Genomic DNA, 14283 nt, shown 5'->3' with positions numbered 1-14283 from the left:
AATCAAGAAAATCGAGGAAGATCAAAATCAAAAGATGTTCTGAAGAAAGGAACACACACAACACACAATCCCAGAGTGAATGGATATTACAAGAGAATTATTTTTTTCACCTCATGTTAGTGCCTGTCTCGTGGCTAATCGTTTGCTTCCTCCTTTTGCAGATGTCATGTGGCGAATAAAACATGCCCGAAGAACCAGAGCTGGAGCAATGGCTTATGCAGATGTGTGTCTCTGCACGACTCACTGTTTCCCCAGCAGCACTCGGGTAAGTGTCACCGCACGTGTTTACAATCTGCGTGTGTTAAATGCGTGTGTTACATCCAACATACTTCCCACGCTCAAACTCAAACACTCGCCCCACAGTCGCCTGTAAAATGTGGCGCAGCCTGCGTACTACTGCATCTCTTGAAGCTGTTAACCGCAAAAGCCAAACATGTCAGTGGATCCTCAGGGGACATGACTGTGCACAGCGAGTGTGTTAACAAGTCGGACCTGTAATAATACCACTCGAGTCCTGCTCGTGCAGATGAACCATAATATTTAGCAAACCCTCAAACCCAGTAGTAAACTCCCAGCCTCACACTCCTGTGTGGTGACGTAAGGGCAGGACACATGAACTCATGGATACATCACTGGCAGACAGACACACACACACTCACACACACAAACTCAAATATTCACTTATATTCCACAGTACAGAGAAAAATCCATGATCAGAATAAAAGTGTCTCAGATGCTACACCTCCTTCATGGCTAACATGAGGCACAGAGGCCACACTCCTTTCTATTGCCCTTACCTACTCAAAGGCCACACAACCTTTATGCCTAATAAGAGTCACAGGGGCCACAGCACCTTCTGTTTGCCTAATCTACTCAAAGGCCACACCTCCTTCACTGATAACAAGAGGCACAGAGACCACACCTCCTTCTATTGCCCTTACCTACTTAAAGGCCACACATCCTTTATGGCTAACAAGAGGCACATGGGCCATAGCTCCTTCTGTTTTCCTAATCTACTCAAAGGCCACACCTCGTTCACTGATAACAAGAGGCACAGAAGCCACACCTACCTCCGTTGGTCCGTTGGCCTGACCTATTCAAAGGCCACACCTCCTTTACTGATAACAAGAGGCACAGAAGCCACACCTACCTCCGTTGGTCCATTGACCTGACCTATTCAAAGGCCACACCTCCTTTACTGATAACAAGAGACACAGAAGCCACACCTACCTCCGTTGGTCCATTGGCCTGACCTATTCAAAGGCCACACCTCCTTTACTGATAAGAGGCACAGAGGCCACACCTCCTTCACTATAACAAGAGGAACAGGGGCCACAGCGCCTTCTATTTGCCTAATCTACTCAAAGGCCACACCTCCTTCACTGATAACAAGAGGCACAGAGGCCACACCTCGTTCATTGATAACAAGAGGCACAGAGGCCACACCTACCTCCGTTGGTCCATTGGCCTGACCTATTCGAAGGCCACACCTCCTTCACTATAACAAGAGGAACAGAGGCCACACTTCCTTCACTGATAACAAGAGGCACAGAGGCCACACCTCCTTCACTGATAACAAGAAGCACAGAGGCCACACCTCCTTCACTAATAACAAGAAGCACAGAGGCCACACCTCCTTCTGATGGCAAAATGAAAGATCAAAAGAAATAATCTGGCTAAATTTCTTTGACGTGAACATCTAGGTGGATTTCAGCCTGTTTAAAAATGCACGTTTATATACATCGTAGTCATGGCTCACTTCTTAGCCCTGCCTCAGGGCCTGACCCTCCACATACAGTATTTGCAATACAAACACATGCTCACCTTACCTCCGATGCTTATAGCACATAATAGTAATCATCCATCATTCCAGCAGAGCTGTGCACTTTCCACATACATGTAGCGGTAAATAGCGATGGCAGATACTCCCTCAGAGGAACTCAGCCTCTGAGGGCTCACTCACGCTCAGATAAAGAGAGCAGCAATGGAGCCATTTTCATCAATCTCCACCCCCACATTTGTACATTCTGATCCACTGCCTGTCATCACTTGTGTACATTAGTTGTGTAAGAGAGCACGATGACCTCCATCCTTTCTTTTCCATGCATTATCTGTGATACGCTAGCTTTAGCCTCAAAGTTAGCATTAAAAATATGCTAGGGCGAGCACAAAAATGCTTGTGTTGAACACTTACACTACTGTTGAATTCTTCATTCCAATTGGTCAAAAAGTGTTAATTAATATCTTTTTTTTTATATTAATACACTTTTTCTAAAGTGTTTCTATAGTAACACCTTATTTAGTCTGAGGCAAAGATGCAAGTATAAAATGATTTATTTTGTGCTGCTTTATTTCAGTTAGCCGATCACACTGCTAGCATATAAGTTAGCCTATTCCAGTGCTAGTATATCAGTTAGCCTATCACACTGCTAGCATATCTGTTAGTATAGCAAGTAGATTACTAGCATGAATGTTAGCCTATTCCAATGCTAGTATATCAGTTAGCCTATCACATTGCTAGCATATCTTTTAGTATAGCACGTAGACTACTAGCATGAGTGTTAGCCTTTTCCAGTGCTAGCATATCTGTTAGCATATCTGTTAGCCTATTCTACACTGGTAAAATATCTGTTAGTATAGCAGGTAGACTACTAGCACGAGTGTTAGCCTTTTCCAGTGCTAGCATATCTGTTAGACTATCACACTGCTAGCATATAGTATAGCAGGTAGACTACTAGCATGAGTGTTAGCCAATTCCAGTGCTAGTATATCAGTTGGCCTATCACATTGCTAGCATATCTGTTAGTATAGCAGGTAGACTACTAGCATGAGTGTTAGCCTATTCCAGTTCTAGCATATCTGTTAGCCATTTCCAGTGCTAGTATAAACGTTAATCAATTCACCCATCTCTGCTAACTATCACTGCAAAATAAAACAGTAAAGAGGAGATCTGAACTCCATGCGATCCTTACACCAATACAACATTTGTTTGACTGTATATTTATAATCACACCCTCCTGAGTCACCCATATGAGGATGGGTTCTCCTTTGAGTCTGGTTCCAGTCAAGGTTTCTTCCTTTACCAATTCAAGGGAGTTTTTCCTTGCCACTGCTGCCCGAGTCACCTCAGACTTGTTCATTGGGGATAAATACATACACATTGTGAACTATATATATCTAATAATGATCTTGATTTTTTTTAATTATATTTATTCTTTATATTATTCCTTATGTTTACCTTCTGTTCCATGTTTATGTTCTGTAAAGCTGCTTTGAGACAATGTCCATTGTAAAAAGCGCTATACAAATAAACTTGAATGGAATTGAATTGAAATTAATTAAATACTGCTAGCTTCCCAAACAGCAATCTGGCTGCTAAATCCATTATTTCTTATAAAGAAAATATCTAATTTTATTTATTAAAATGTATTAAAAATAAAAATGAACAGTAGTTTATATCTTGCATCTAAACCACAACACTGTATCGTGCTTACTTAAAAAAACAACAACAAAAAAAAAACAGACATCATGTTTGGTTTGTGTCCAGGTTTAAAAGGCAAACATGTGTTTGGAGGACAGACTTGAGGGAAAGCATGTCTCAGTCCTCTAAAGGAATGTGAAACTGTTTACCATGTCTGAAAAATGTGCACCACTTCTCTACTTTCTGTAAACGTGTTAAAGAGTTCAAGAGGTCGGAAATCTAGAAATATTTATACCTCAGAATAATCAAGTCTCCCTTATCCACTTAATCTGGACTGCTAATGAGAACTCCGCTCATACCACATGCAACTCTCTGGAGTCTTTTCAGTCACAACCACTTAATTGTTTATCCTGTCCATGAATTAGGAAACTTTCCTACTCGTGACTTTCACGATCGTGAATTTTATTTTGTGTGTGAATTTTGATTTGATTTTGTTTTATTAAAACGTATTTAAATATTATTCTCTTTGTTTTTTGCTCGATGTTTCGTTCTTCTTTATTTTTCATTTTTATTTTAAAATCATAAAACCAAAATACTAATGGAAGCTTTTTTGTTTGTTGTCTCCAATTTTTAGTAAGGTGCTATACATGAACATTTTTTTTTGTTTTTTGTCTCATTTATATGTTTTACTTTTTATTTTGTCGTAAAATAATGATTTCGTATTCGTGTCTTTGTTCGTTTATTTTTAATGTAGTGTTTCTTTTTTATTCTCCTCTCTCTATTAAATTGCTTTAACAGTATTTTTTTTACTTTCTAACAAAGTAATTACTATCATCTGTTTATTAAAAAATTAAACAACCATTTTAATTTTTTAAAAGTTACCCGTAGAACATGCTGTACATATAATGTGACCATGTTAATTTTAGTGTTGTTTTTATTCTTTTTTAGTGGATGCAAAATATTATTTTGTCTACATTATTTTATATTTTTATATATGCTTTTTATTTCCTTTTCTTAGAAGCGGTTAGGTAAATCTAAAAATGTCTTTTTTGTATCACAATTCTTTAAAACAATTATGATTTTTTTTTTTTTCATTTTATAGCACAGTGCTAATCTTAGCCATGTTCTCTGTGTTTCCACAAAGACCCGTTTGAGCAGGACCTCTGTGGCCCCAACAAAGAGCTGGACGAGGAAACGTGTCGGTGTGTTTGTCGAAAGGACTTGAGGACGGCGGGCTGTGGGCCTAAACGTCACTTGGACAAGAACACATGTCAGTGTGTGTGTAAAACTCAACCCAAGTCCTGCAGCCCTCACCACTCCTTCAACAAGGACACATGCCAGTGCAGCTGCAACAAAGTGTGTCCCAGCACACACCCGCTCAACCGCACCAAGTGTGCATGCGAGTGTACCGAGTCTCACAACAAGTGCTTCCTCCGGGGGAGGAGGTTTCAGCCGGCCACCTGCAGGTGAGTCTGGAAATAGAGATTTAGGAACTTTGCTTTAAAAAAAATCAAACTACCTTTCAAATTATCCATTGACTTGAAGAGGTAACACTGCATGGTTGTCATGGTAACTGTTGAGGTTGTCAAGGGAATGGTAATACTTTACCCTGTTAGTTATAAGAAGTTATTTTGGTTATAATGACATAATGATAATATCTCCATAACTGTTATGTTGTACTTTTTTTTTTTTAGCATTTTCTCTATTCAAAAGAAAGTTATTTTTCTTCAGATGTTGTTATGGTAACATGACTAATTTTAGTAATGCCCAAATTGATCATGAGTAAGATGGACTAACCAACTGTACTGTAGGATTTGTTGCAAAAAGGGTGGTGCCTAGGTGTGTGTTAGTCTCAGAGAAGGAGGCGTGGCCTATGTGTTTGTCAGTCTCAGAGAAGGAGGTGTGGCCTCTGTGTGTGTCAGTCTCAGTGAAGGAGGTGTGGCCTCTGTGTGTTTCAGTCTCAGTGAAGGAGGTGTGGCCTCTGAATGTGTCAGTCCTAGTGAAGGCCAAACTTATAGAGCTAAGAATTAGTACAAGATCATGGTTATGACTGGAATTTTCTCCAGCACACACACACACACACACACACACACACACACACCTGCTGCAGGCCAGTAGTTGAATTCCTTCATGAATTTAATTGGTTGAGTCACGACTGTTGGATGTGAGGAACACCTGTTTAAACTCTCTCCATTTGGGTTTGATCTACTGAAGCATTCTAGTCAGTAGTGTGTATGTGTGTGCATGTGTGTGTGTGTGTGTGTGTGTGTGTGTGTGTGTGTGTGTGTGTGTGCACAGGAGGTTATATTAAGCCATGTGTTAAAGAGGAACACCGGGGGAGTAAATTTTTGTGAAAATGAAAGAACCCAGCTACAGCCTGCTAAAAACATTTAGCGCAGTGTGAGAGTCTTCAGTGCAGGGCCATGTTGGATCTGCAGTTTTGAAAGTGAGGAACATCTGGTTAAACTCCCTCTACATTTGTTTTTGATCTGCTAGAGCTTTTTAAGAGAATAGTTTCTTTTATTTTCTTGCCTTCTTTCTGTGCGTTTCTGGACCGAATGTCGGACATGTCCGTGTCATTTTTGTTAACGCTTCTATGATATGTGTTTTGCGGTACTTTATATCCATTACAGATAACGCAGACTAAAGTGCGGTGCGTGTGGTTTACGGATTAATATTAGGATAAATGATAGGGTCTGGAGGTTTTTTTAGCCGGCGAGGCAGACGAGGCAGGCGGGGCAGCCTGCAAGGCATGAGATTCTGCTTACAAAATATATGATGCATGACTCTTGCAAAATGCATCAAAGTTAAATTTATGAAAGAAGAAAACAGTACAAAATTAGCTGGAAGTTAAAACTGTAATTGTACTGGAATGATGATGATCTCCTGCTTTAGAAATGCACACACTTTAAAGGAAAAGCACTGGATGTGAAACTCGTTACGTATGTGAGAAACACGTTACACGTGCCATGTCTTTAGTGCTAATTTTGTTGTGTCCCAGAATGCGGAATATTTATGATGACTACTTTCTCAGATAGTGGTTCAGCTAGTTAGAGAGAGCATGGCAGAATAAAAGGACTAAAGTGCTGCTGCATCGCTCTGTTTAGGCAGAGATTTGAATCATAAAGGCTTTCGGAGGGATTTTTCTTTTCAGTGGTTAAGGCTCTGGGTTGTTGATCAGAGGAGCAGGATTCAAGCCCCAAAACTGTCAAGCTGCCACTGTTGGGCCCTTGAGCAAGTCCCTTAACCCTTACTGCTCCAGAGGTGCTGTATCATTTCTGACCCTGTGCTCTGACCCCAACCTCCAAAACTGGGATATGTGAAGAAAGAATTTCACTGTGCTGTAATGTAGATGTGACAAAATAAAGGCTTCTATAATTAGGAATCATCTCTAATTAAAGGTGACAGCATCACGATGAACAGAGCTGAAAGGAATGAAAAGCGTTACGGGCTTCAATCACATTCACATGTGTGGTTAATGTCTGCGTAGTGTGTGTGTGTGTGTGTGTGTGTGTGTGTGTGTGCGTGCATTTAATGTCTTTGTACACGTCAGTCATTTTTCACAGTTCTTTAGATCTGATTCAAGTAAAACCATGGGGTTTAGTCACATCAGACTAAACCACTGACTAAATACCGTGTCTTAATCCAATGTTTTAAATTATTTAAAAGTATTAAATGTTAAATTATGAGAAAGCATTTTCATTACAATATAGAAACTGTTAAGTCGCAAGGCAAATGGTTTAATAATAAAAATGATAATTAGTTAATTAATAATTAGTTGATAATTATAGTTAATTAGTTAATACTTCTTTTTTTTAGCTGATTTGTTTTTTATTAGTAGTAGTAGTATTAGTAGTAGTAGTAGTACAGTAGTAGTAGTACTGTAGTAGTAGTAGTAGTACTGTAGTAGTAGTAGTAGTAGTAGTACTGTAGTAGTAGTAGTAGTAGTACTGTAGTAGTAGTAGTAGTAGTAGTAGTAGTACTGTAGTAGTAGTAGTAGTAGTACTGTAGTAGTAGTAGTAGTAGTAGTACTGTAGTAGTAGTAGTAGTAGTAGTAGTACTGTAGTAGTAGTAGTAGTAGTAGTAGTAGTAGTAGTAGTAGTACAGTAGTACTGTAGTAGTAGTAGTATCACTAGCCAATAAACAACACATGCAGTGAGTTTAGCCAGGTTTTTTCCCAGTCACTGTGCTACAGTACCACCACCATGCTCCACAGCTTCCATTGTGTTCTCTGGGTGTTTCCTTTCCACCAAATGGCTAGAAAGTTTCAGTAAACATCAGACTCCCATCTTTGATGAGTCTCTTCATCGTCTTTTGGAAAACGCCAGGACTTTTATAGACACACACAGGATACACCAGTATTCATGGAAACAACACACCAGTCTTCCATTAATCCCAGCTGTGTGGAGTGTTCTGGAAAAAACTAGGTTCAGATTGAAATCAAAATTCAGTCATTTCAGTTCCAGGAAAATTGTGTGGGGTGAAAACTTCTTCAAAACATTAGAACTTTGATTGATTTTAAAAACTCATTTCTGTCATTTCTTTTTTTTTTCTGTTAGCTGCTACAGACTGCCGTGTCCCGGAGACTCGAGGAAGCGCGAATGCGAGGAGGGTTTTTATTTCAGTGAGGAAGTGTGTCACTGCATCCCCAATTACTGGCGGAGACTGGATTAGCCGACACAAAGCTAGCAGCTAACGGAGCTAAAAGAAGTGCAGAGATGCTAACACAAGCAGCCTTCTTATTGGACTCCCTTCGCTAGCAATGGACTAGCAAATCAGCGAATGGGGAAAAAACAAAATATAAGACATTCGATTGTAGCCCCAAATATCAGACACACGGGAACAAGATAACTTTGAACTTTATAAAAGGGTGGAGCTGTTTTATTTTCAACATCTTTGATTTTTTTTTTTACTCATTATTTGTCAAATATTGATTATATAATTTATTGCCACTAATTTTTTTTTTTGTGCATAGCAATTTTGAATCTTCACAAAGGAAATACACTGTGATCAATATTTTTGTATCATGTGAAGTCCAGTAAAAATAAATCAAATATAAAGTTGTATTATATATTGTTAACTTATTTCTAAACTAGAATATTATACAGAAATAGTACAGATAATGCAGAAGTATTTAATGTATTTAGTTATGATCTAGCACTAGAACTTCTTTATACTGTCTGAGTTTTTTCTCCAGCAAGAACTCCACTGCAAAAATAAAGATATTTCTTACCAGAATGTATCGTGGAAAATGATCCAGAAATCCCAGTCGAAGCGTCGTCCGGTAAAATCCTGCACCGTGTCACAAATAAACATTTTATATAAATTGTACCAGTGCATCATTCCTTTAAAAAGGCAAATCGGTGGCACACACACACACACACACACACACACTCAGTGACAAATGGCTCATGTATATTTTTTACATTAAATTACAAACTAATAGAGTTACAAAACGCTTACAAACAAATAAAGAACCAGGGAATTGATAATCAAATACTAAATAGTATCATAAAGAAATGAGAGTTATGGTATGAGTACGAAAAAATAAACAAAACCCTTCTGAAGAGATACTGTAAAGAGTTACGGAACGCTTCAAAATAAATAGTTACCGAACTTTTCAAAAGAAATGAAGAGTTACGGAACGCTTCCGAAGAAATAAAGTTACGGAACACTTTTGAAGAAATAGATTTACAAAATTCTTCAAAATTACACTTAAAATGCATGTAGTATAATGATATATTAACATGTGCAGCATTATGAGACAATAAGAGAACAGATTAATAGGTGTGTGTGTGTGTGTGGATTTAAACAGAAATGTACACAGAGGTTACATTCAGCACCTTTTATATGTTATTATGCATTATTGTTTCAGCAGGTGGGTCCCTGTTCTCCTGCCCTCAGTCTCACCACACACACACACACACACACACACACACACACACACACACACACACACACACACACACACACAATTGTGAGTGTAAGAGTTTAAATGTGGGGTCAACTTCAAATGTGGGGGCAACTTCAGTCATGTCTTGCATCTGGAGTGTATTAAGAGTACATTTCTCTCTCTCTCTCTCTCTCTCTCTCTCTCTCTCTCTCTCTCTCTCTCTCTCTGTATGTGTGTATGTTTGTATATCTCACTAGACTCCTGTACTCTAGACTTGAATTAAACCGATGGTTATAATGACTTATCAAAAAGAGTTATTAAAGGGTTCATTATGGTTCTTACCTTCATAAAAGGTTCTTCTTAGAACCCTTTCTGACAAATTACTCTGTTGTAGGGTTCTGCCAAGAAGGGTTAAGGGTTCTGTTATAGGGACAACCAGAGAGTGTAACCACACATCACTACTGTGAACTGTTTAACTAATCACAGGCCTCGGATGTCATTCTCTAAATCCTCACACAGCCGTTAAATCATTCCCTATCCTTCAATTTCATCCCACATCCTCTAATTGAATCCCAAATCATCTAAGCTCCTCCCACTCCCACTAACACCATACCACATCCTCAAATTGAATCTGACATCCTCCAAGCTCCACCCACTTCATTTAATCTCATTCCCAGATCCTCTACTCCCCCCACATCCTCCAAACCCCACCCACATCATCTAATCCAAATCCCAAATTCTGTACATCCCTCACATCCTCCAAACTCTGCCCACCTGATGTAATCCCAATCTTACTTCCTTTACACCCCCACATCCTACATACCCCACCCATTTCATATAATCCCAATCTAGCATCCTGTACACCATCCCACATCCTCTAAACCCCACCCACATTATCTAATCCCAATCCCACATCCTGTACACCACCCCACATCCTCTAAACCCCACCCACATTATCTAATCCCAATCCCACATCCTGTACACCACCCCACAGCCTCTAAACCCCACCCACTTTATCTAATCCCAATCCCACATCATGTACACCACCCCACATGCTCTAAACCCCACCCACTTTATCTAATCCCAATCCCCAATCCAATCCTACATCTGCTTAAATCCCTTCCAAATCCTCTTGTAGCCTTTAAGTCCTCCTATATCCTCTAAACCCCTCCCACACCCTGAAAGTCTCTCTCATATCCTGTAAAATAATCCTATAAGTCATCCTACATTGTATAAGACCAACTCGCAATCTCTAAGTCCCTCCCACAAAATCTAAATCCCACCCATATAATCCCTTCCTTCCATGCTCTAAATGTATTTCATATTCTCCAATTCCAATTTCATATTCTTCATTTTGATGGCTGAATGAAGGAATACGTTTTATTTTATTCTAATCAAGTTATACCGAAGCTCAAGTTTTGGTGCTTGCATGTTTCACCAAAACAAAGAATAAATGAAAAACAGCCATCACTACACGATCACTACACCGATTCCCAGAGCGATGACACTCCACTTATTCATATCTGAACAAATGTTTAGCAGAAACAAAGGTCAAAATGCAATAGCTGAAGTAAAGTAATAAAAACATTATTCTACACGCTTGGTGTAGTTACAGAAATGTCAAAATATTTCAAAAATGTACATGTACGCGTAAATCTACAACATCTGGCAGCACGAGTGACCTGAACAGGGTCCAGTATCAGACACCTGGCTTCACTTACCTGATCCTCTTCTACATTTTTCTCTGGAATCGAAATTATACTGCAGCTATTCTTGTACCGTGTCCCTCCACATGGCCTTGAGACTATTTATCTTGTACTTGGAGCTGGTACAGCGTGAAGAATGTCTCCAAAAATATCACTGTGTAAATGTAAATGTAAATACAAAAACATGGACATTATTTCAAGTTAGCTGCGTAAATTAAAGACTAATGAGGGATTACGATATTTAGAAATCTCTTTATTTATGAATGATGTGACAGATAAAATGATGAATTCTATAATTACAAGTTCAGTTCAGAATGTAAAATGGTGAAAATAAATAAAAAGATTTTACTAGTAAAGTAGTAGAAAATAATTTATAAAAAAATTCGTTTGAAAGGTTGAGAACATGTAGATCCAGCGGTGTTGATCTGATGCTAGATGTCCTTTTTCAACTCGAGTTAATCAGGAAATGGAGAAGGGCCGACTTGGCTGTGGTTCCTCACTTGGTCAGATGAAGAGTGAGTTTATTTTCTCATCTGATTGTGAGGTCTGGCTCTTGTTCTGCTATTGGAGTAAAAAAAAATGGTAGTGCTTCATAGCAAAGTGGATCTCAGAAGATAGTTTAGTGTGGCTCTATTACGGTGGCCGAGAAGTGCAAAACGCATTAACAAATCCGAAAACAAAACAACAAATCCTAGATCACATTAACAAATCCGAAAACAAATGAACAAATCCGAAAACAAATTAACAAATGCGAAAACAAATTAAGAAATCCGAAAACAAATTAAGAAATCCGAAAACAAATTAACAAATGCGAAAACAAATTAACAAATCCGAAAACAAAACAACAAATCCTAGAACACATTAACAAATCCGAAAACAAATGAACAAATCCGAAAACAAATTAACAAATGCGAAAACAAATTAAGAAATCCGAAAACAAATTAACAAATGCGAAAACAAATTAACAAATCCGAAAACACAACGACAAGTCAGACAACCCAGAAAAGGTAGGTATAGTTTGCGAATGGAAACTTACCGATCATCAGACGAGACACCTGTCATTCACCTTCATATCTTGAATGACAGGTCTCTTGTACGACGATCGATAAGTTTCCTTTCACAAATTATACCTACCGTTTCCGGGTTGTCTGAATTGTCATTGTGTTTTTGGATTTGTTGTTTTGTTTTCAGATTTGTTCGTTTATTTTTGGATTTGTTAATGTGTTTTCGGATTTGTTAATGTGTTTTCGGATTTGTTGTTATGTTTTCGGATTTGTTAATGTGTTTTCGGATTTGTTAATGTGTTTTCGGATTTGTTAATGTGTTTTCGGATTTGTTCATTTGTTTTCGGATTTGTTAATGTGTTTTCGGATTTGTTCATTTGTTTTCATATTTGTTAATGTGTTTTCGGATTTGTTAATTTGTTTTCGGATTTGTTCATGTGTTTTCGGATTTGTTAATGTGTTTTCGGATTTGTTCATTTGTTTTCGGATTTGTTCATTTGTTTTCGGATTTGTTCATTTGTTTTCGGATTTGTTCATTTGTTTTCGGATTTGTTCATTTGTTTTCGGATTTGTTAATGTGTTTTCGGATTTGTTAATGTGTTTTCGGATTTGTTCATTTGTTTTTATATTTGTTCATTTGTTTTCGGATTTGTTCATTTGTTTTCGGATTTGTTCATTTGTTTTCGGATTTGTTCATTTGTTTTCGGATTTGTTCATTTGTTTTCGGATTTGTTAATGTGTTTTCGGATTTGTTCATTTGTTTTTATATTTGTTCATTTGTTTTCGGATTTGTTCATTTGTTTTCGGATTTGTTCATTTGTTTTCGGATTTGTTAATGTGTTTTCGGATTTGTTAATGTGTTTTGCACTACTCTATGCATCCATCAAAACACCTTTAAAATTTTAAACAAATTTATGAAACTTTGACGTTCAGATTGTTGAGGATTTGCATCATTTGCTGTTACAGCTAATATTCATTTTTGTTGTGTGTTTCTTCTAATATCCAGATTTTGAAACAGGTGGCTTTTTGTACTTGAATATATTATGTTTCTCCCCCATCATTCAGATGAACCCTCTCAAACCTCAGTGTCAGTAAAGCACTCCATGACCCAAATCTGGAGTGTGAGATGATGGACCAGCCTGGGAACCATACTCTGCCTCTTTTGCTGCTTTCACACCCATAAATCATGTCTCTTCTGTGATTCCTCCCTTGTTTTGTGCTAGATATGTTGGAAAGTTTAGCCACGTTGCTGTCACTCATATTTGCATGACGAGTGGCTAAATGGCAGAGAACTTAAATGACCACAAACCACCGGCAGTTTAGTAAGCAGCTGCTGATTTGGAGCCGAACTGAAGCCTAGGATCATTTGTCACTGATTCTTTCTGAGAAATGCGGCAGATACTTGAAGCTAGCATGGTTTCACAAATGCTAAGTTTTATGCGTTAAGCACCTGCAAACGTCTGCACCTACAAGTTTGCCCTACAAACACTTGATAATACAGTATCGGTTAGTGTTTTAGTTAAATATCTTCAGTCAGTGGTGGATCCGGAGCCTGGATTTCTGGAAACTGTGTTTATATATCTTGCAAATCGCGTGGTATCATGTTATAACACATAGTCCTATTTTTAAATGATGAATAATCTAATGAATAATCCTGGGTCAGCAAGACAGACATTTACTGACGTCAAACCTCTTGAAGAAGTGCTTTTTTATTGTTTCTCTGAATTGCATTAGTGAGGGCTCGGTGCCTGTAACACGGCGAGAGAGAAGCAGTTTGCTCACGTTATCTTAAAAATAGCAGGGAGCCGAAACTCACAGCTCATCTATTTCCTTTAGAACAAACAGACGACGAGCTGATCTGATAAGAAAGACACCTAACATGATTTATTTGTATGATGATATCACCACAAGTACCAAGAGGTCAGCGCCTCTGAAGCTTTGCTCCCTTTTGTTGCCTGATCTCTTGAGATGTAGTTGATGAGACTACTTTCTACTGCCTGAAGTGTCCACCTACACACACACACACACACACACACACACACACACACACACACACACACACACACACACACGGATCTGTTTCAAGTCATTTATATCCAGTTTAACATATAACACTAAACACTTTTATGGAATCACCAGATGTTCTCGACTCTTAATTAGGCTAATCTATTTATCATTTTTCCAAGAGAGAATGTCTCCCTGAAATTCCTCACTGATGCGTCCCATTTTTTTTTTTATCTCTAGCTGTGTTCATTTGGT

At 38.3% G+C, this 14283-nt stretch overlaps 1 protein-coding gene across 5 annotated transcripts in view; it reads left to right on the top strand.

The window, feature by feature from the left end:
• The window catches only part of vegfc (vascular endothelial growth factor c), a 56331-nt gene extending 47579 nt beyond the window's left edge, over window positions 1-8752 (top strand). For all 5 annotated transcript variants that reach the window (XM_047812764.1, XM_047812761.1, XM_027146108.2 and 2 more), the window contains 3 exons: window positions 162-265; window positions 4566-4887; window positions 7981-8752. In XM_047812764.1, coding sequence (XP_047668720.1) covers window positions 162-265; window positions 4566-4887; window positions 7981-8095 — 541 coding nt within the window. In that variant the 3' untranslated portion in view covers window positions 8096-8752. The remainder of the gene's footprint in view (window positions 1-161; window positions 266-4565; window positions 4888-7980) is intronic.
• Window positions 8753-14283: the final 5531 nt, after the last annotated feature.

The sequence above is a fragment of the Tachysurus fulvidraco genome, chromosome 4, assembly GCF_022655615.1.
Source record: "Tachysurus fulvidraco isolate hzauxx_2018 chromosome 4, HZAU_PFXX_2.0, whole genome shotgun sequence".
Taxonomy (NCBI): Eukaryota; Metazoa; Chordata; class Actinopteri; order Siluriformes; family Bagridae; genus Tachysurus; species Tachysurus fulvidraco.
Note: the sequence above shows the minus strand (reverse complement) of the source record. Positions and strands in the feature narration are given on the sequence as shown.